General features: G+C 51.7%; 1 protein-coding gene across 2 annotated transcripts; it reads left to right on the forward strand.

The window, feature by feature from the left end:
• The first annotated feature begins 326 nt into the window (after positions 1 to 326).
• On the forward strand, positions 327 to 21,227 carry LOC105695519 (potassium voltage-gated channel protein Shab). 2 transcript variants are annotated; one of them, XM_023434638.1, is made up of 12 exons: positions 327 to 559; positions 3,946 to 4,046; positions 4,497 to 4,677; positions 4,901 to 5,523; positions 5,785 to 6,236; positions 9,134 to 9,980; positions 11,493 to 11,788; positions 13,839 to 13,922; positions 15,602 to 16,021; positions 17,661 to 17,868; positions 18,630 to 19,022; positions 19,084 to 21,227. In XM_023434638.1, the coding sequence occupies exons 4-12, from the start codon at positions 5,052 to 5,054 to the stop codon at positions 19,335 to 19,337; spliced, it is 3,426 nt and encodes a 1,141-aa protein (XP_023290406.1). In that variant the 5' UTR covers positions 327 to 559; positions 3,946 to 4,046; positions 4,497 to 4,677; positions 4,901 to 5,051; the 3' UTR covers positions 19,338 to 21,227. The 2 variants fall into 2 exon arrangements, with proteins under 2 accessions (XP_023290406.1, XP_023290407.1); XM_023434639.1 differs by lacking the exons at positions 327 to 559; positions 3,946 to 4,046; positions 4,497 to 4,677; positions 13,839 to 13,922 and having other exon boundaries at positions 5,419 to 5,523; positions 18,606 to 19,022.
• Positions 21,228 to 21,495: the final 268 nt, after the last annotated feature.

Raw genomic sequence — 21,495 nt, forward strand, 5'->3', positions numbered from 1 at the left:
ATTGTGGAAAAGTGGAAAAACATGGAAAATCATGGAAAACCATAAAAATGAAAACCATAGAAAATCGAGAATATTAACGCACACAGCGAGTCCGTTCTATCGACGAGGGTCCAGTATCAGCTCTTAACCTGCGCCTGCGGGGAGGGCGCGCGAAGTCATAACGCGGTCTCGCCGCCTCGAGAGAGAGATATATAGTAGTATATCGCGAAGGCGGGCCTCCTAGGCAGGCGCACAGCTGGCTGGCGTCCAAGCACCGCCCGGCGCCTCCACCAGCTGCCGCGCGGAGGCCTCGGCCAGCCTCGCCGTTCAGTCGGGTCCCCGTTCCGCGAGGTTCCACACCCGGCGCTCGACCCTGCCACGGAGAGCAGGAGGCCCAGGAAGAAAGGGGTCGCTCTCCTCCCGCGTGGATCGGCCACCCGCGGAAATCAATAGGCACTCGGCGCGCCTCCGGGAGAACGCCGCGGCCTCTCGAGGAGGACAGCCGATCCGGACCGATCGATAGGCAATCGGGCGCGCGATCGCGGCTTCTCGCGGGCAATCTCGGCCCAGCCTTGACCAGGTGAGTCAGCCTGGGAATAGCGACCGCGGGATCGATCGAGATTCACCTAGAATAGATCGGAGTGGAGCGGCACCTCCGTCCTGCCCGGGGACGAGTCGCGGAAATCTGCACCCTCGATGCACCCTGGAGCGACCGAGGGCGGAGACGACCTACCTCGAGAGAGATCGAATGGAATACCCACCGAATATGGACCACGAGCGGATGTTTTGAGAAACGCGCGCGACCTTCCGCTGGGGCCTCCTCGGCGCACTAGGTCCTCCGCAGCGCGCCGAGCCCGTCGTCCGCCTTACGTCGGAACGGTGAGAGAGCTGGGACCGAAACGCTTTTTCTATGCCGATTTGATACGTATCGAGTTTGTCGCAAAGAGTGAGAGGCTTCCACGTGGGGAATTTTTCAAGAGGCACCGGACGAGGGCTTCCACCCTGGGAGTCGGTATTTACATTAGAGCCGAGCGACCGAGTTTCCCGCCAAGTGCGCTCGCCACGTCGTCGAGGAGGAAAGCTCGATTTTCCGGGATTCTCTCTCGAGGTATTCGAGGCCTTGGCTACGGTGATTTGCGACTCTTAACTCGACGTTTTCTCGGGGAAGAGCGGAGGGTGGAGTCGCACAGGAGTCGCGATAATACGCGGCCACGTAACTCGGCCGTCCTCTCGCGCGCGAGGAGGAGGTTATTTACAAAATGGAGCTAGAGTAGTGTAAAATTAAATCGAAACGTCAGCTTGCCGGGCCCCACGGCCCGATCGGCGGCGTTCGACCGGCATTTCGGCCCTCGGTGAATTACGCGAGGTCCTCCTCGGGAGGAATTGTAACGAGGAGGCGTTTTATTTACTCCCGATCCCGGCGCGTGGGGAAACGCGCGGTGAAGCAACGACACCTTGGCCGCGTGGAGGAAGGACGCGCGCCTCTTATTTTTACCTGGCAAGCCTCGGTCGTCTCCCTCGGACGTAGACAAAGCCTCGATCTTAATCCTCGATCGATCGGCCGGCTCGAAAATAATCGGCGAAATCCAACACCCGGAGAGAAAAACACGGCTCTCTCCTGGACACGTCGCAAATCACCGCAAAGCAAAACCTCGAGAAAATAAAAAATGTCCAAAAGTTATTTTTCAAACCCAAAGCCGCCGTCGAGAAAACAATGAAAAATAACAAACTAACCGCTGTCGTCGACTTTTTGCCAGTGGAGTTTATGCTACGGTGTGGAAGAAACAGTGGGGAAATGTTTGGAAATGAATTTCTGTGACGTGTGCAGAGGGTGTATCGGTCTATCCGGAGGCGACGTTTAAGTCGGAGGAGGGCCGCCGGTGGCCGATAATCGATAGTAATCGAGGATAATCGGGTGAATGGGATTTTCAAAGGAAACTGGAAAACACCCTTCACCTCTATCGCCGGCCGATCGACCCCAGGTTACCAGGAGAATGAATGAAGTTCCGGGAAAAGCGGGACCGACGAGGTCACCGGCGCCCTCCGCGGCCCCTGAAAGGCCACCGGGACGATCGATTCCGAGCCCGTGGTATTTCCTAGAGGGGGCGAGGGAGGGACCGGAGCTCCTCCAGGGTGCACTCGGACGATCGAGGTGTCGGGCATCGTCCCCTTAAAATCGGAGTCTAGAGGCCTCCTCTTGGGCCCTGGATAAAGGGCCCGAGGGTCGCGGCTGACCGAGAGAAAAGAAATCGATAGGACGGTATGTAGAGTGATGCGCGCCACGGGGGAGGGAGAGAGAGGCGACGCGCGCGGTCGCCACGAGAGCGAGAGAGAAGTCCGAGGGAGGCCCGTCCGGGCCGACGCGAGAGCGCCCGAGTTCCACCCCCGTCAATTTCCCTCCGTATACGAAAATGAACCGTCAAACCGCGACCAGAATAATCCCTGGGATTCTAGACACCGTCACGAACGAAAGGAGATCACTCATAAAATGCATACTTAGCGCGTAAGACCGTAGAGAAATTTTAAAGTCGATATGCCTCACCCCGGAATTGACATCTCGCGTTTATTGTGAATTTCCGAATAAATGTATGAATCAGTGAATGCCATGATTTCCTGACATCCTTACGGTAGTGATTACACCTAGCATTCGTTTATAAGGTGTATAGACGAGATGTTAGGGTGTCTTGTTTTTAAAGGCAAGCTTTAGCTTTTCTTTCGGAGGTCTCGCGAAAATTCGGGACTCCTTCCGAGGGGGCGCCGTCGACCTCGTTCTCGGGCCAGGCCGCGCGCGAACAGGTTAGCCTCTCCCTTCGACTCTGGGTGGCGCGCTCCAGTTTCGCAGGGGTTATTTCCACCGGGCGGTCGATACCGCCGAAGAGGATGACTGCTCCCTCTCGGGCCACTCCACTGGCTGGCCACCCGCCGCCCGCGCCTTTAACGAGACTCGCCCCTTCGCTCCGTTCCACCGACCTCGTTCCGCGGCCCCGTTTGATACTCCACCGCGGTCGCTCTCTACCTCCGTTTCTCACGCCTCTCACGGAAATATCGAAAAATCGAGAAGGATCAGCGACGCATTTTATCGTGGCTTTTTTTTTTCAAGGGAAGAAAAAAAGCGCCCCGTTTGATACGCCACCGCGGTCGCTCTTTTTCTCTGTTTCTCGCGTTCCCCGGAAAAGCGGAAAATCGAAAAGGGTAGCTTATTCCAGATTTTTTTCTTCTCACTTTGCGCACTGGCAAGGGGTAGGAAGAGGGTTGACAAAATGTGTAAAATAATTCGAGGGGTTCCTTATGACGAAAGAAAAGCAATGCATACCACCGAGCGCGCACGACTCCTGCTAACTCGCTTGGTCACGTAATGTTTAGCACCCACGTGCGAAATGGTCTCGCGCGAATTTGCGGAATCTACAAATTGACTGGCACGTGCCCCGAAGTGCCTCGGCAATGGCTCACGTTTGCAAGTGCAATGACAACATCTCGAAACACGAGTAACTGGGCACCCCCGAAATTTTTCTGTGATTTTTCGGGGATCCGGGAAATTTTCACCGGTTGGATTTTTCTATCCCTCGAGTATAACGATGTACACGAGACTCGTAAGAATGAATTAAAAGGGCATTCTGGAACAACGATTGCTCGTTATGTCTGCCTCGATTCGGTGGAAACGCGAGCCGGGTAAGGAGCGATCTCTGGTCCAAGTCGCATAAAAAAGAAAGAGCGAAAAAATTGGGGAACGACTCGGAATCGAGGGAGAAAGAGCGAGGCCAGGAGACCCGGTGGCTGTGTAAATCAAACCGTGGCGTAAATTTTGGCCGGATTTCAATTTCGCAGCCGTGACTGGTTGGCAAGGAATCCCGGGTCCTCGTGTACCCGGAGTGTCGAGTAATCGATACGTTTGTTGCGAGCGTTGCGTAAAGGATCGCGAGGGCCCGGCCCCCTGGAGGAAATGGAAATCGGAATTCCTTATTTCAGGTGGCTCCTTCGCAGTTTGCGCCCCAGGCTCGACCCGATGCTTACTTCGCGGAAGCCTTCGGATCGATCGGCCGTTAAGTCGAGACAAGCATGACACCATTGTAGGTAAAACAACCCGATCGGTGCACCGCGACCGACCTATTCGACAAAGAGAGTTTAAAGGGCACCGATCGCCGATCCTCCACGGGTCGCGATAACTGCACCGAGAAGACAAGAAAATTGCAAGGAACCAAAGAAACATCTCGCTAATCCGAAGAATAATTAATTTACTCGAATGAACTAAAATAAATTGTCACTACTCTGCCGATACGTTGCGGGTCAATTTGTTCCGGTTTAAGTCAAATAATTATTGTTTTGGATAAATGACATATTTCTTTGGGTCATTCCTATCTTTTTGCTCGGTGCGACTAAACGCGTTTATGTAATCTTTTTTTTTTCGCCGTGATTAAACAACCGCGAATATTTGCCGTTGAGAGAATTATCCGACCCGTGGATCAAGGGATCGATTGGCCGATCGATCGAGTCATCGCTTAATCTTCGCCCGTCCAAAGCCGGTGGTTCTTCTGGTCCGGCCAATATCCCAAAAATCCTGAAAAGTCGCCCTCGGACGCCAAGGAGTTCCGGCCGAGGTGACGCGATCCCCAGGGGACCCGGACACCTTGCAAACCCTCCTCTGGAGTTCCGCCACGCATCCGGAACCCCGTCGACCGGAAAAAAGGAACCACTGTTCAGGTTTGTAAGGAACACCCCTTCCTCCTCCTCTTCGATTCCGCTACTCGACTCTCGTCTCACCGCCTCGAATTTCTTGACAACCAACCCTGAAACCACTTCCGTTTAATCCCATGTCAGCATGCATTCCCTTACCAGGTGGCGAGGCGTAGGAGGATAAATAATAACGTTTGAGACTTACATAATAGACGCTACTAGAAGATTCGTGAAGATTCGCCGGTTGCAGGTCCTGGATGGACGCGCCCTTCTTGCAGGCCGGAGAGGCCGGCTAGGTTAGAGGCGACAAGATGGCGGCCAGAACCGTCATGGCGGACTGGGGCCTGCGGCCCTCGTAGTGTTGCCCTCTAGCGACCGGCCGGGGGCTCGCGGACAGTCCCATGCTGTCCGACGGGAGGCCCGATGACGAAACGGCCGTCGACCACGATCGAAATGGGTTCCTACCGGCGATGTGCTCGGCCTCGTACGTCATGGCGACGGGCGAGGGCGCGGGGTACGAGAGCACGGTCTCGGCGGCGATGGGGAGCGTCGCGATGGTCCCGGCGTATACGGGGACCGCCGGGGCCGGATACGCCGCGTTCGCCGGATACGCTGGCGGGCCCGGTGGGATCGGCGGACTCCCCGGTCCCATCGGGCCCGGGAAGGAGGTCCGCTACGTGCCCTTCTCCGGCCCCGTGCAGACGCCTCCGGTACCACCTCCCCCGCCGCCTCCCCCGCCCCCACCCCCGCCACCCCTGCCCCTGCAGATGCAGCAGCGGGCCTACTCGAGGTCGATGACCTCTCTGCCGCCGGAGCCCTTCATGATCATGCGGTCCAAGGCCCTCAACCGTCGCGTCTCCATCAACGTCGGAGGTGAGCCCGCACGGGGTCGACGACCCCCTCGGCTCCGTGCTACACCCTCTCTTGGGAGTTGCGTTGAATTTAAACGAGAGTGTATAGATGGATGTTCGGACGTAATTTATAGTGGAATGAGGTTGTGAGCTTTTACCCTCTAGCTGCGCTGAGAAAGAAAAAGTTCAGTGAACCCGAGAGATATTTCGCTGAATGGTGCCTAAGATGTCTCGGGGTATTTTTCGCTAATTGTGCGTCTTTTTCGCGGTTCTTGGACACCAGGGGTGAAGCACGAGGTCCTCTGGCGCACGCTGGAGAGGCTGCCGCACACTCGATTGGGTCGTCTCCGGGATTGCAACACCCACGAGGCCATCACCGAGCTCTGCGACGACTACTCCCTCGTCGACAACGAGTACTTCTTCGATCGCCATCCCAAGTCGTTCAGCTCGATCCTGAACTTCTACCGCACGGGGAAGCTCCACCTGGTCGACGAGATGTGCGTCCTCGCGTTCAGCGACGACCTCGAGTACTGGGGGGTCGACGAGCTCTACCTGGAGAGCTGCTGCCAGCACAAATACCATCAGAGGAAGGAACACGTCCACGAGGAGATGAGGAAGGAGGCCGAATCCCTTCGCCAGAGGGAGGAGGAGGAGTTTGGGGAGGGCAAGTGTGCCCAGTACCAAAAGTGGCTCTGGGACCTGCTGGAGAAGCCCACCACCTCCATCGCCGCCAGGGTAAGTCCGCCCAGGGTGGACCAGGGTCGGTCAGGTATTAGGTTCGGTAGATTACCTTGCCCCGGGCCTTGCTCGAGCATATTCTGGAGCACGCGAAACCCTGGGGAAAGAGAAACGTTCCGGACGGTGAAGACGGACTTGGGAGGCTCCTCGAATTTTCCGAAGCTTCCTGGAATTTTATAGATACCTAGGGCCATGGACCAATGCAAATAACCAACTCCGAGACCTTTCTCTTTCTTCCAGCCACGGTCCTCCAGGAAAATCGGCCCTTCGACGATGGGTGGAGTAACGTTAAAATAATTTAAAAAAAAGGGGGTTAGTGACCGGTAGAACTCGAAGAGACCGTAGGGTAGTCCAAGGGGAGCATGAAGAAGGGCGCTAGTTAGTCAGAGGTCCCCTTAAACTAGGGATTTTATCCGCTGATTATGATTTTGAGCCGCTACTTTGCTGAGCAACTCTGTGCGTGTACATATTGCGTATACCGCCGTACCGTTAATTTCTCTCTCTCTCTCTGCATTTATTTTTACTTTTTTTTCCCTCTATTTTTTTTTTCTTCCCCCTCTTCTTTCCCAAGGCTTACGTAAGTACATCCAAGGTGAATCGATGTGCCTGCTTACGGTGTGTGTCGCTATACATAATATCGTGCTTTGTCGTTTTTTAGGTGGTGCCGCGACCCTAATTGTTACTTGTACATACGACGTGGCACCTTGACTCGCAGTTTACGCCCCTTTTTTACACGGACCTTGCGGGGTCGTATAGCTCGGCAATGACGGAAGGGTTAACACGTAATTACCAGGCATCACGTAGATCCCTTCTCGACACCGTTCCCCTCTTCAGCAAGCACGCAGCTTTTCGCGCTAGGAGGCCCCCCGAGGCCTCCTCGGTGTCTTCAAGGTGGTACCGGAAGTCGGTTCCCTGCGTCTCCATGGTGTCGTTACTGTGCCGCTTACTCGTATTACTGTTCGTGCTTGAGCTTCCTTATCGACAGGCCGCACTATTTGTACCGCGGTATGCGTATATCGTGCCGGCTTCTTCGACGGAAATTGACAAAAAAAACCGAGGAAAAAAAAAGAGATAGAAATCCCCCTGCCACGGAAGGGAGATCTCTATCGCAGAGCCGCATCGAATTTCGCGCCTACAGGGTGGGTCACCCCCTTATCGAACCTTATCAAACCTTATCAACCCCGGAAGGCGTTCGACCGTGTCGAATAATTAACGAAATCACGGCAGGTGACCCATCCTGTGCTCGACAGGACGATCCTTCCCTCTATTCGACGATATCTATGCTTCGAGACCTTCTACTCTTCCTTTGGATCCTTCATGAATTTTCTGGATTTCCTGAATCCTCGGAAAATTCCAATTTTCCTCCCTGCAAAATATCCCTTCGATTCCAATCCTGGTGCAGGGATGCATCGGGATCAGCGATTCCTACGAAATGAACGAGTTTTGTGTATATTTCTTTTTCTTTTTTCTTATTTAAAAATGTCTATACCTTCCATCCAATGTCCAGAATTTCCATCCTCGGCAATGGCTTCCTTGTGGAATTTCCGGTTTTAATTCCTCGGTACGGTCCATACCGTGGCAAACGTGCAAGTCCTTTTTTTCGGAGAGGGGAGCGGGGTCTTGAAAGGACACCGAAGAGGGTGTGTGATCGAAAGGGGTGACTCGGCCCGAGCCATTCCAGGGCGCACATTAAATGTCGATAAATCCGACGTCGAGTATCGGCCATAGCAATTTCCTCGGCGCTAAAGAGACCCCGAAGACCCGGGAAGAATTGCGCCCCCGCTGCGAAGCGCTTCGAGCAAAGCTGCAGAATTTCAAGCTGGATCCCTCCTTCGTGCCCGGCGAGATGTCGAGTGGCTTGCAAAACGGAAAAAAAAAAGAAATGATCGGAATAGTAGAAAATATGACGGAACGAGCGCTGGCTGCTTACACGAGTACACGACATTGTTTCTCCTATCGTTTATCAGTTGTCAGATTTTCAGTTCCATGGGTTAACCTGTGTTCGATTTTCCTTCTTCTTTTTTTTTTTTTACTTTCTTCTGTAGAGAGATTTCCTTTGCGACATGTTTTCCTTTTCGTTCAACGTAGACCAGGGTTCACACCGAGTAATTCAGGCGATTGATTTAATCCGGGGAAAACACCCTGAAAGGGTCTCGAAGAGGACCCCGAAGACGCGCACACAGTTCTAGTTTTTCCTCGACACTGTACACACGTTAGGGCTGCCCGAACGCGAACGGAAGTCGAGTCGTGGGAAATCGAGTTAGGGGCCTTTTTCTGCCTCGTTGGGGAAGCCGACGGCTTCCGGAAATACTTGAGGAGAGACGCGGCCAGGGTCAAGCCCGACCTTGATTCGTATTTATAGAGACCTGGCCGAAAGGCGCGATTCGCCGCGTGGAGACGTTCCCGTCCGGGCCGAGGGGAATCGCGACGACCCGGCGAGTAAAAAGTGACTTTTCCAAATTTTCCAAAGATACGAATCCTCTTCAAAGTGGATTTCGTGGATCGGATTTAAAATCCCATGCATTTAAACAATGGACTCGATTTTTACCAAGGTCAGGATCGCCGGGGTTCCCCACAATCCGTCGTCGGTCTGCGTCCCGTCCAGGAAAGACCTCCACGGGTGCCCCGAAGACGTCCCAAAGACTCCTCAAGGTCGGATCCGAACCTCGCCTCCAGGACGCAGGACTGAAGTCGAGGGTGGAGGGCCCAGGTCTTCTCGGGGACCTCTTCGGGTCCTCCCGTGGGGTCCATTGGAGAGGAGCAGGGGCGGGACCCGACGAGGAAGATGAAAAAGAGAGAGAAAAAAGAAAGAAAGGATAAGCAAGTAAAGCGGTAAAGCACGCCTCGAAGCAAGCCAGGCGGGTAGCTACACTCCGTCTACGTCCACTTTGCAGGTGATAGCTGTGATATCGATACTCTTTATCGTGCTATCGACGATAGCGCTTACACTCAACACCATTCCTAGCATGCAAGTGAACGACGAGAAGGGGAACTTCCAGGACAATCCGCAGCTCGCGATGGTCGAGGCGGTGTGCATAACGTGGTTCACCCTCGAGTACGTCCTTAGGTTCAGCGCCTCGCCAGACAAGTGGAAGTTCTTCAAGGGCGGGCTGAACGTGATCGATCTACTGGCTATCCTGCCGTACTTCGTCTCTCTCTTCCTGGTAGAGACGAACAAGAACGCGACCGACCAGTTCCAGGATGTGCGAAGGGTGGTCCAGATATTCCGAATCATGAGGATCCTGAGGATCCTGAAGCTGGCCCGGCACTCCACGGGCCTGCAGAGCCTCGGGTTCACCCTGAGGAACTCCTACAAGGAGCTCGGCCTGCTGATGCTCTTCCTGGCCATGGGCGTCCTGATATTCTCGAGTCTGGCCTACTTCGCCGAAAAGGACGAGCAGGGCACCAAGTTCATAAGCATTCCGGAGACCTTCTGGTGGGCAGGCATCACCATGACAACCGTAGGATACGGTGACATATACCCCACCACTCCGTTAGGCAAAGTGATCGGCAGTGTGTGTTGCATATGTGGTGTCCTGGTAATTGCGTTGCCCATTCCGATAATCGTTAATAACTTTGCCGAGTTCTACAAGAACCAGATGAGGCGCGAGAAGGCTCTCAAGCGCCGCGAGGCGCTCGAGAGGGCTAAGAGGGAGGGGAGCATTGTCTCCTTCCACCACATCAACCTAAGGGACGCTTTCGCTAAGAGCATGGATCTCATCGACGTGATCGTCGACACCGGTAAGGATCTAGAGAGCCTTGCGTAGACCGGCCACCCCCGGGGGCGCCGGCCCCACTCGGGGGGCACTGTCCGCCGAAATCTTCATTGGGGCGAGGAGAAGGGTCCCACGACCCCGGTCGCCTTCGACCTCTTCCTTTTGACTCTTCAAGGCCCCTCGGGACCCTGGACGGTTAAAAATCGACCGGGACGTGGCTCCCTGTGGCGCCAAAGGACATTTTGACGGGCGCCTCGAGGGGGGCGTCGGCCCTCCCGGGGGACGCCTTCGTTTTTCCTCCGTCGCCCTCGAAAAAGGAGACGGATGGGGTCCTTCCGACGGAGATCCGATATCTCGATCTGCAATGGGCGATATTTTACATCTATACTCCGAAGCTTACGATATTTTCGACGAGTACGCCTCTCGGGGGATTTTCGGTTCCCTCTTGCAAACCCCCCGGAAATGGCTACTTCTTGTTTCCCTTTTGGAAATGGTCGCTCTTGCACTCTCTCTGGTATCTAGAGGATAAACGGGAGGATTAGAGGGTTGTTTTAAAGAATACTTCCGAGGGACGTCTTACCTTACCTGGAAGTCGGCCGCGGTTCTGGCGGCCTGCGATAGCAAACGCAAGACACGGATTCGGATCAATTCGGATTGTCCGAGACACATGGAGAAATGTACGTTCTCTGTTTTATTTATTTTTCCTTTGTTTTACTCACGACCGTAGGTACCATCTCGATGCCTATTTCGACTCTCGAGGTAAATGGACTAAATGGTACATTGGACGATGAGACGCCTCCACGTTGAAGTATCCGTTGCATTTACGGTAGCCGGGTTCCTTTTCGGTAACTTTAGCCCGAGCATTGTCACGGAGGTCTTGACTTGTACGTTTGACACCCTGAAATTAGACTTGACCGTTTCTTTAGATGATAGACCAGTTTGACACGTATAGCGAGATTAGAACCGAGCTGTAGTACGTTTCGTCCCCGTCGAAGAGAGTCCAGTTGTAGACGCTAGTCGGTATCTTGTCATGCGAATGCACACTGTAGTTGCTAGTCGCAGTTGACCACGAATTTAGGAACAATGTTAACAATGGAAAAAAAAAATACTGGGATGGCACCAGACATTTAAACCAGTTTAAAGCGAGCCGGACGACCAGAGCGCCTCGAGAAGGCCCTTTGCTTACAATTTCCGTCGCGTCTAATATTAATCCTTAACATTAATAATTAAGGCTCTTGCCTCGAACTTTTTCAATTTTTATACAAATTCCACTCGGTAGGCAATAATTCCGGAATAATTCCGCGGCGCTCTGTCGGGCCTCGAAGACCCTTTTGAAGGTCTTCGTAGAGGGTTGCCGATGTGCGAGGACGTTGCAAAATGTCGTTGCAAAATGTCGTGGAAATGTCGATAAAAAAGTCGAAGTGGGTGGCCACGATGGCCCGTCGAGGTCCATGGGGCGGAATGGGCGGAAAGGGCTCGAGGCTTGCGGGTGACAGTTCCCTTCGTGATCGAATTCTTACAGATAGTGCTCTTCTAGGTCATAACATGTCCGGCGTGGATGGCAATAGCACTGAAGGCGAGTCAGCCTGTGGTCGTGGGCCGGCGCAAACAGGACCCGGATGTTACCGCAATTACGAACATTACAGCCTCTCGAGACACCGGCGAAGCGCCTCCTCCTGCTTTCCCGTACTACCGAACGAATCTTCGATCTCGCCAGACAGTCCCAATCATCGTCTCCTTGACTTTGCCCAAAATATCTCTAGCAATCGGAACGACGATTACTTCGATGACGTTCTGGCCCAGAACTCGAATCAAGGCAATACGACACCCAGCGTAAGTTAACGCCAGATATTACTATCGACGGATCGCACGGTTAGCCATGTCACATCCTGAGACCTGAGGGGGTGGAAACATATACTTTCTTCATTTTTGCCTCCCAAGCACAGGACAAATTCCGTGAGATTCCTGTAAATTCATATATCGTGTACATGCTCGCGGATGCAACGCCCGGAATTTTTCGAGTCGACTGAATATATTTTTGCACTCCGGCTGCCTTACCTCGTGGTCCAGGGAGGATTTTCTTAGAACAGCTGGATGTTTTTTGAGAAAATCCTTCGGGGGATTTAGGGGATGCGACGACGAGTCTCCTTAATTTTCTTCCTTAATTCCTAAGCCGCCCACGTCTCTGCCTGAAATCTTGGGATCCGATGTGACATCGCTAACGGAACCTCTCATGCCTCATTTGCACGAGTGTTAATACGATTTATGCTGTATGGATGAGTTTCGCTATCGATACCTACTGCGTCTCCTGGATACGTACGTAACGAGTGAGTGTCCTTAGTCGTTTCATTCCGAAGGAACGGATCGTGCGCCTCGGCATTTAGTCTCATTGGTTTCCATCGGACGAGCCATTCATTACCATAGATCGTAGTCGTAGACGTAATCTCTCACCTGGGAGGATCGAGTAACGAACGCGCGTTATGCGAGAGTCCGCAAAGAGAGCTGGAAAAAGAAAAAAACAATCAGAGACTCTTTAATGACATGTACACGATGGATGACGGCACGGTACACACGATTTATCATACCGCGAGTCGCGATACTTGACCGAAGATCGATCTTTGCTATTGTTGGCGTTGGAAATGAGAAAAAGTCGCGGCGTTGAGTTTCCTTTGCTGCACATTCGGCCGGGCACCTTCTTTCTTTTAATGGCACCAATCGTTTCTAATTCCAGGGGACCAAGCTGAATCAAAAAATATTCACTCAAGTATCATCATGATGACCTAACCCACGGATTAGCGACCTCAGGCATGTACAAAAGTAAGTTAATAACGATTGTGCTTGGTACCGAGAGGCGCCTAGGAAGTAGCCTAGCTACGAATCTTTCAGTTTTGCCGGTCGGTCGTAATCGATTTATTTCACTTTCTTTTTCTTTTTCTCTTTCCTCCGGTTTTCATCTCCATTCTTCATTTACCGTGGGTTTCGCGTCCCTTTAACGTCGACTCGCGGCTTTTTCTTTCCTTTCAATGCCAACAGTAGCAAGGATGTGAACTCATTGAAAGTATGCACCTCTGCGTCCGTCGTTTCATGCAAGAGAGACTTTTTCGTTGAAATCGAACATTATCAAACTAACAGAAATGATACACTGCCACGCAAAGTCAGGGGCCTCCTCGTTGCAACACTTGTACGCTTTTTATACATATACTTATGTATATATACATTATTTTTCCATTTATTTGGTGGTACCCGTTTCGATTCTCTTTTTAACCCGCGCGGCTGACGTTCCACCGTGTCTGGAAATGAAAAAACGGCAGTAATTAATTCATCAATTAATTAAACATTCGTTAAACGGGAGTTACGGGTCGAGGATCGTTTAATGGTAGCGAATGGCATCTCGTTCGCGAACCCGTTGGATAATTAATATCTATCCAAATAATTGCCCCGACGTTATAACCAATGACGACGATCGCGAGACGATTTGGATTAATTCCTTTTTTCTCTTTCGAAATTTACCTGCGAGGCAGGTCTTACATTTCCCTGCGCGATTCGATCCGCTTTCGAGGAAGACTTCTTCGAGTCCTGAATCGGTTCCTTCGGGAATCCAGTTCTGTACCTACTGCGTTTAGTGTGCGATCATTCATCAAGAAGTATAGTAGATCGACGAGATATTCGGAAAAGCCGGAAAATATGACATCTCATCTCTCGCCCGAAATCGCTTGCATGGAACCCTTGAACCATTTCGTCTGAGAAATGTCTTCCTCGGTGAACGAGATCCCAGAAACGGTTCAATTGGTCCGAAGAAACCGCCTTAAAAAAAAAAAAAAAATCCACCATCCCTGAAAACGCCTACCTAAATGAATTTAATTCTCTGTGTTAAAAATTATAGGATGAAGAGAAAAAAGAGAGCAGGAAAATCGAGAAAATTGATGAATTTCCTAGTGAATTCGAGTGTTGCTTTTGTACTACTAAGGTATTTACCCCCCAACTAACATTCTTAAGTAGCGGCAATATACGCATTGTGGTCTACCGAAAAAAATAAAAAAATAATAAAAGATAAACAAAAAAGGATAACAGGAATAGGAAAAAAAGATAGCCAGCGACGAGGTGTGAATTTTAAGCGATTTCCACATTTTTCCGGGGCCTCCCTCCGATGTGAACTCTTTTCCCCGGGACATGCAAATCGATCGATTTCCAATAGATTCGGAGCTCACTGTGCGTACACTGCCGAAGGCAAGCACGACTTTTGAATGATACACCTCATCGAGCACATATAGTCACCATCCTGCGGTTTTTTCTACCCTAGAATGCATTCGTTACGACCCCCTGCGAAGGCGTAGCTTCCATTTTACTCTGTACACGTAACAAGTGGCTGTTATTAATAAACAATGCACGTTAGAGTTGGTTAATCTCGCTCTAGTGAGTACTTTTTACGTTCGAGCCTAGGTAGAACATTAGTCCATACACGTTTATTTTCGACATACCGTAACGCAATTTCGGATAAGACACGCTGCGGCCGTTTTGGAATGGCAAATCGAGGCTTGGAAAGTGCGGAAAGGAAAGGAGAACGGAAAAGGATTTGGGAACGAGCTGCCGGAAATGAGTCGGAAGTGAGACACTTCGGTCGCGCACTTCTCGGTACACTTTTCAACTTTTTTTTTTCTCTCTTTTTCTTACGATATATCCTTCGCACCGAACAACCTGCGGCTGTCGAAAGTGATTTGTAACGAAAGTATGCGAAAGATCGAATGGGAATGAGAGAGAAGGAAGGGATAAAAAAGAAACGCCATCGCCGCGCGAGTACGGGCCTCTAGGTACAGAACTACCAGTGACGTTAAATTAAATTTAATTAAACGAGATTAATTCAAATCGAGACTAGTGGGAGGAAGAGGCGCATAACTTCCTCGAGACCCTGCTAACGATTGTTAACTTCCAGGATCCCGTAAGTTACATAACACGGAAGCCACGAAACAAAGGGCTGCCGAAACTTTCCCCGTAACATTCGAGACCCACATTTCCAAAGGGAACTAATTCACGATCGAATATATAGACATTACCCGACCTAGTGACTTCCACGAGAAGCTGGGATCAAGTAGAATTTCTTACAATTAATTTACATTGCATGGGCGAGCCAGAATCAATTCTCCAGGGCCTCGCCGCTGAGGTCTCCCTCGAGGGAGCCGGGCGTGCCCTCGATCGTTCCAGACTTTTCGGGTATAACTAAAGTACGCATTGTCTTAATCAAGTAATTATTTGCTACCTTCTATCCCCTCTGACGCGCCAGGGTGAGCTTCGCAGATAACGACTAGGTAAGCGTTTCGCATCCATGCCGCGCTTGTACACACATTTGGGGCGAAACTCTGCCGAGTATCCTGATTCTCTCTTGGTCTCCCTCGATCCGAAGAGCACTCCGTGGTCCTGAAAAACGGGAAAAAAAATGAATTTCGAGTCTTGGGGGGTGCCCGGTCCCCTCGAGGGCGGCCTCCTCAGGTAAGTGCCCCTCCCGCAGGTGCGAGGAGGGCACCGGCCCCTCTCGGGAGAAACTTAGAGGCGAATGGGAGAGAGCGGAGAGAGCCTTCCAATGGCCAGCTGCCCGGCACCCCGGATCGGCATCCGGGACCAGGCCAGGGTGACGAGTCTGCGGCTTTTCAGGAATACAAGGAATACAGGGACGCCGAGGACATCATGCCCCTGGCTACGAGCGACTTCAGGAACCCGGTGTGCCAGGAGATGAGGTCCTTGAGGAGCAGCAGCGCGGAGGCCAGGGCGTTCGAGGCTCAGGCCTCTCCGGTCCAGGTCGGGGATTCCGGGTCTTATGGGGGAAAACCATACAACGAGAGGGGAAGCGTCGACAGCTCCGACACCTACGCCAGCTGCCAGACCCATCCGTTCCACTCGCAGGGCGACCTCACCGGCGATCCTGCCGAGGATGCCGAAGAGGCCCTCGCCGAGACCGACAGCAACCTTTACGTCAACCCCCTCGAGGGGGCCGACAAGTCCGGGAACGCTGCGCCCAAAATTGAATCCCCTGGCGACCCTCTGCCCAAACATCGAAAGACCAGGCTGCAACAGGTACTCTTCTTCTTCTTCTATACTTCCTAGTCTATCTTTTTTCTTCTTCGTACATCGTGGGATTTAACTCGAATTTTATTTTAGAAACTTGACCCGCGACGAGGAGTTCTCGGACGTGACTCGCGACTTCTCGCCGACTTTTACGAACCCTTGAATGAAAAAATAATGCCTCGCTCCACTTGATACTCTCGATTGATTGACGGTTCTTTTTTATTTTTTATTAATTAATAATGGGACCATCGCGTTGCGTAACTTGGATTCGCGAGGATCGGGAGGTATTTTTAGAGCCGGAAGAGAAAAGCGCCAGTGGAGAAGTCGGAATTCCAGAAATCGGGGCGAATGAACGGCCAGGACTGTTTTTATTGCCCGGTCTCTCTCAGAAGTGGCGGAGTCGAAAAGACGAGGTGTTCTATTAATACACCTGTATAATGGTCGGAGCTGACCATGGCCCGGATTACCGTAACATTTCGCCGAAACGTCCGACTTGGCTCTACCTTAATGACTGCCCGCGATAATCAGCTGATCGATCGGCCCCGAGTTCTTATCAGGGGATTTCAAATAGCGAGCTGTCCTACACTCGGAGTTTCCTCCAATTTTGCGAAAGGGTCCTCTTATCAGGTTGAAGAATAACTTGCCGCCATTTTTAACGGAACGTAGAGTAATTAAACTCATTCCTCAAAAAATGGAATTCTTAAAGAAATATCGAAGAAGAATATACGCGCGTGCATATATTTAATTCTGGAAGCCCTGATGTGTATTTCTGATCATGTTAATCGCATCCCGACTTTTCTGATCGCACCCCTTCTGTCCTTGGATCTCGTAAAGGAAGGGTCGATCAGAAGAGTAGTTTGAGGTGCGATCGGAAAGGACGAAGCTTTAAATTCCGCCACTCGAAGGATGGCAACGGAGGTCGCAGGAGTTAAAAAGATCCCTTTCGGGATCTTCGTCCCAAAACCGACCTGGGTAAGTCATTTGGCGTGTTTTTGAATGGAGTTCGGCTTGGAACCCCCGAGAAATCCTGCCCGGAAGTTTCGTCTCCCCCAGGCTCGCCTCTAAATTTTTTACGAGCCCGAAATGTCGCCTGGAAGCAAACGACACATTAATCGCCTCCTCCCTGAGGTGACGTTGATCCCAATAATTCGTAGATCGATAAATCAGCGACGATCGTGAATGTCAGGACGCATTTATCCATCGCGTCGATCTGTAACATAAAAATCGTAGGTCGAGTCCTGCGAGGTGATTCACTCCACCCGCGAAACATCCCATAATCTCGTAAGAGCTTGTAAATTACATCCTCCACGTTCGTAAGGATCCTCCGAACAGGTACGTACCCCAGGAGATGATTCGCGTCTTGATCTGCAGTTTTTCAGTTTTAATTAATCCGCCCCTGAAGAGAGGCTCGAGAGACGCCTACGCTCTCGACGCGGACTCCACTTTCGGCATTTTCCCTGAAAAGATTCGAGTGGTTATTAATTTTTGGCCCAGAAATATTCCTAAAATATGGCAACTCGAGGATCTTCGATCGGCAGGTGTTTCCACTTTTTCTTTTTCCCTCTTTCTTTTCTTTCAAGATCGAAGACCTCCCGTTCGCCGCGGTTTTTTTCCTCGGATCTATTTGAATCCCGCCGTTCGGTTTCAGAGCGGAAAGTTCCGCGCGCAATTCGCCGGCGAGCAGGACACCTCGACATCCACGAAGGAGGGCACCGTCGTCGAGGGTAACCCTCGGTACAGCGGTTTAAGAGGAGGCCACCCTTCGCCCTTCGCCCCCGTCAGCAGCCTGATCTCGGCGAAACGGATGCTGAACAATCACCTCTTCGGGACGTACAGCGCATCCAGACAGTACACGGGTAATTGCACTTAGGATTTGCCGGGCTAAACGGAGAAGAGAAATAAAAACAGAAAATCAACGAAAGAAAAAAAGAAAAATATAACGAGCGATGGCGACCCTCGCGAAAGGGGTGCGGCTCGAATCTCGAGATTCTTTCCAAGGAGTGCGGTTACTTGCAAGTTATTCATTTTCTAGGGAGGAACGTAGCACTCCCTATCGCGCGAGCGACTAGATATTCCAAACTTATAGTGCACCGGGCCGGCAGACAGGTAATAATTGCACATTACTCCATGCGACTCGGCGACGCGGATTTTTCCTTTCCACCCCTCGATGTTAAAAACCGCCAGGGATAACGATCCTGGGTGTAGATTTCATTTCCTCCGGGGTGTATCTCGAGGAACGGGGAATTTTCTTCGGCACCTGGACACACCTGGAGTCACCTGGAATGTCAAAAACGTTTCCAATAAACGAGGATGTCCTCGGTACACATTTCAAAATTATATTAAACATTGAAGTTCCCTTTTCGCTGAGACGACGGGCGCGGTACAAGGACCTCCTCCAATCCTCTCGGATCGCCACGTGGAGACGGTGGAGACCTTGAAGAGGTGCATGAATCAGGGGTCTCCACTCGCTCCGAGATGGTTGGACCGAAGCCCTTGCTCGATTAATTATATAAACGAGGATGAGCTTTTAGTCTCGATCTGGATCTCGAACCCTGTCCCTGGTGGTGCGACCGCGTGTGCAACGCACCGTCAGCGGGGGCTCGTACTTTGCTTCCAGGAGGATCCGTGGGCAGCAAGCTGTCGATCTCCGCGGACTCCATAGACAGCAACACGGCCCCCTTCACCGAGCGACACCGGATCTCAAAGTCGATTCTGAAGAAATCCGAGAGCGGTAACAACTATTACGCCAACGACCGGGACTCGGACACGGAGAAGCTCATCTCGGACAACGCGTCCGCGACGAGCGCCTGCGACGAGGACTCGACCTGCCAGGGTCTCTCAGACCCCTCGAAACGAACCATATCACCGCTATTTCCGAGCCAGGGCCTGGAGGCGATGCTGAGAACGAACGACAGCGTCAACGCGGAGCTGCGCTGTGCAGGGCGTCAGGTCGAGAGCAGAAACTGCGTCGTCAAGGCGCCCAAGTTGCTCTTCAACGACTTCCTGGAAGGTAAGATGAAGAATGAGATTTCACTGGAAGATATTAATACGCGACCTTACCCGGGTACCAGAAGAGAAGCACGCGAGGGACGAGACTTTGACGGAGAAGAGCAAGGAGCGCGAGGACTCCCTGGCGACCCGCTCGAAGGAGTCGGAGACGGAGAAAGAGAGCGACTCGGCGCTGATATGCGCCCTCCACCCGTACAAGATGCTGAAGAGGTCCTCGGCGGAGGGCAAGAAGAGAGGCTTGTCCACCCAGAGGACTCAGAACCGCAGGAATCCCGAACTGAATCGTCTTCCCCCGGACTATCGATTCCCGTCGTAGCGCGTAATCCGTTAATGCTGATCGCTGATTAGACCTAGGGAGAGCTTAGAGCCGGCGTGATAAGGCTAATCGTTTTAAAGGGCCTACGAGTAGCTTCGGGCGTGGACCCGCGGCTCCTCTTCAGGGTTCTCTTCGACCGGGCCCCCAAGGTCGCCGCGGTCCGCCGCCGTTAGCTAGATCCGCGAGCGAGTAGCTGTCGATATTTCTCGGTGTACGCCGTGCAGAAATGTGGAGATCACGCATACGTACTTGAGGAAAACGAAAACGCAAAAAAAAAAATGATGGAGAGATAAGAAAGCCGTAGCTCTTCGAGAGGCGCGTACACTCTGGGGGTAATGTGTTTTTGCGCGTCATAAACGGGGGGAACAAATGTTTCCACGAGTCCACAAGGCGCTCTTCAGGGTCCGGCTTGGTTGGTTATCTTCTGCCAGGTCCTCGAATATCCTTGCGGAAGTCGAGGCTTAATCGGCTGGGAACGTCGATCAGCTGCCGTGGCGGTCTTTTTTGCGACTTTTGCGACTTTTGCGACCTTTGTGGGGACTTTTGCGATGCAACAATGACAGCGTACTTTCGTTGGCAGCTACCGAGCCAGGCGCTCTTTCGTCAGGGTCGGGACGACCCTGGAGCGGAATTCCGTTTCCGGAGAGCGTGAAACGCCATGTCGGGGTGGCGGCCCTCCTCGCACTCGCTCAAACTCTCGCTATGGGACTCCTCTTGGGGATGTCGAAGGCGAATCGCTTTTAGAGGCCGCGCCTAAGACAGGACATGGTCGCCACCGCTTCCGCTGAAGAACGCCAACCCGAGCTTTCGACCAGCCGCGATATGCCTGCCACCGAATTCGGTAGAACTTGTGATTCCCAGTCGGGCAAAGTATTTTTTTTTTTTTCGATTCCGCTCGCCCGCCCGGGGAGGAACGTACCTCGTGTTTTCAACGAACGGAGAAAATTCATTACGAAACTGGACGGTACCCTCTTTTCGGGGAGATTAGCCTTTTAACTGCTTCGATGGTTTCGGTGTGCCTCCGATGAATGTATCCTACGGTGCACCTGAAACTAAAAAACGTGTTCTCATGGCGACTGTTAAGCGATATCAGAGTCTAGAGTTATTCAATCAAACATGGTTAAGGGAAGGACGGAGGGAAAGAAGAAATTGCCCCTAGCGAGTACATTACTTAATTGCATTCGCTGTAAGTGAAGTCTTGTGTTAGATGACTCAGCCAGGGTGGACGCGCCGGTTCGTCCCTCCTCCTTGGGGATGATCTGGAGACGTTTATTTGAAGAGGAGTTCTTGGCCATCCTTGGAAAGAAATCCCAGGGGAGGAACGACGTGCTCTTCGAGGAACTTCGACGGTTGGGAAGAGTATCGTCCTACTCTATTTCGGAGGATGCTGTTACGGAGATACATATCATGAGGAGGTCGCTCTTGTGCTTGGGATTAATCTGTATACTCAGAGGAAATTAATTTTGTTGGCGTGTCTCTCGTTTATTGTGCGTATTGCGTAAACGGGGACTGGGAATCTCCTTGATGCGGGACCGATTCGGGCCTAATGTTCTACTCGGCTGTGAACACGCGTACTTTAATGTAATCTCCTCGTTCGTTGAATGCTCTTGTCGGTCGACATGAAATCTAGGATCCTGGGAGACGACTCGATCTGTCCACCTTGGCTGGGCAACCCGGTACGAGTCTCTATACCGGTGAGCCAATTTTATCAGAGATATTAAATGAATGTTAAGGAAAAAGTGTTTACCTCACGCACTTCCGTTATCACTTGTAAGTCATCGGGAAATCATTGAGTTTCGAGGAAACTTGTTTCGCCATTCGACTTGTCATCGTTCGTCAATGCAAATAGGAAGGATCTGACTGATGCAATAATAAATATATTACTGGTCTACACCGTACTTGCCGTGGTACTCTCATTATCAAACGTCACGTCTTTCGGAATCGCTTTGTTTCGTAGTATCAATTATTTTATTTTATTGTCGATGTCGGATTTGATTCAAAAATTAATAGCGAATTATCCATTGGGGATTTAATTCCATGAAATTTCGCGGGATGGCGCCACGAGTGTTGTTCCCTGGATAGAATATATTTAGTTTCAACATTTTCGCAAGAGGACATTAGTGCGTCGGCCAGGACTAGTTATTTCACTCACTCCAAC

The sequence above is a fragment of the Orussus abietinus genome, unplaced genomic scaffold, assembly GCF_000612105.2.
Source record: "Orussus abietinus isolate OABI.00-Male unplaced genomic scaffold, Oabi_2.0 scaffold4, whole genome shotgun sequence".
Lineage (NCBI taxonomy): Eukaryota > Metazoa > Arthropoda > Insecta > Hymenoptera > Orussidae > Orussus > Orussus abietinus.

What these genes read in the sequence shown, in the direction of transcription:
- LOC105695519 (XM_023434638.1), top strand. Translation starts at nt 5,052, where the DNA reads ATGCTGTCCGACGGGAGGCCCGATGACGAAACGGCCGTCGACCACGAT. An exon ending in CGTCTCCATCAACGTCGGAG is followed by an intron (nt 5,524 to 5,784) that starts GTGAGCCCGCAC and finishes CTTGGACACCAG; the next exon opens with GGGTGAAGCACGAGGTCCTC. An exon ending in CCACCTCCATCGCCGCCAGG is followed by an intron (nt 6,237 to 9,133) that starts GTAAGTCCGCCC and finishes TCCACTTTGCAG; the next exon opens with GTGATAGCTGTGATATCGAT.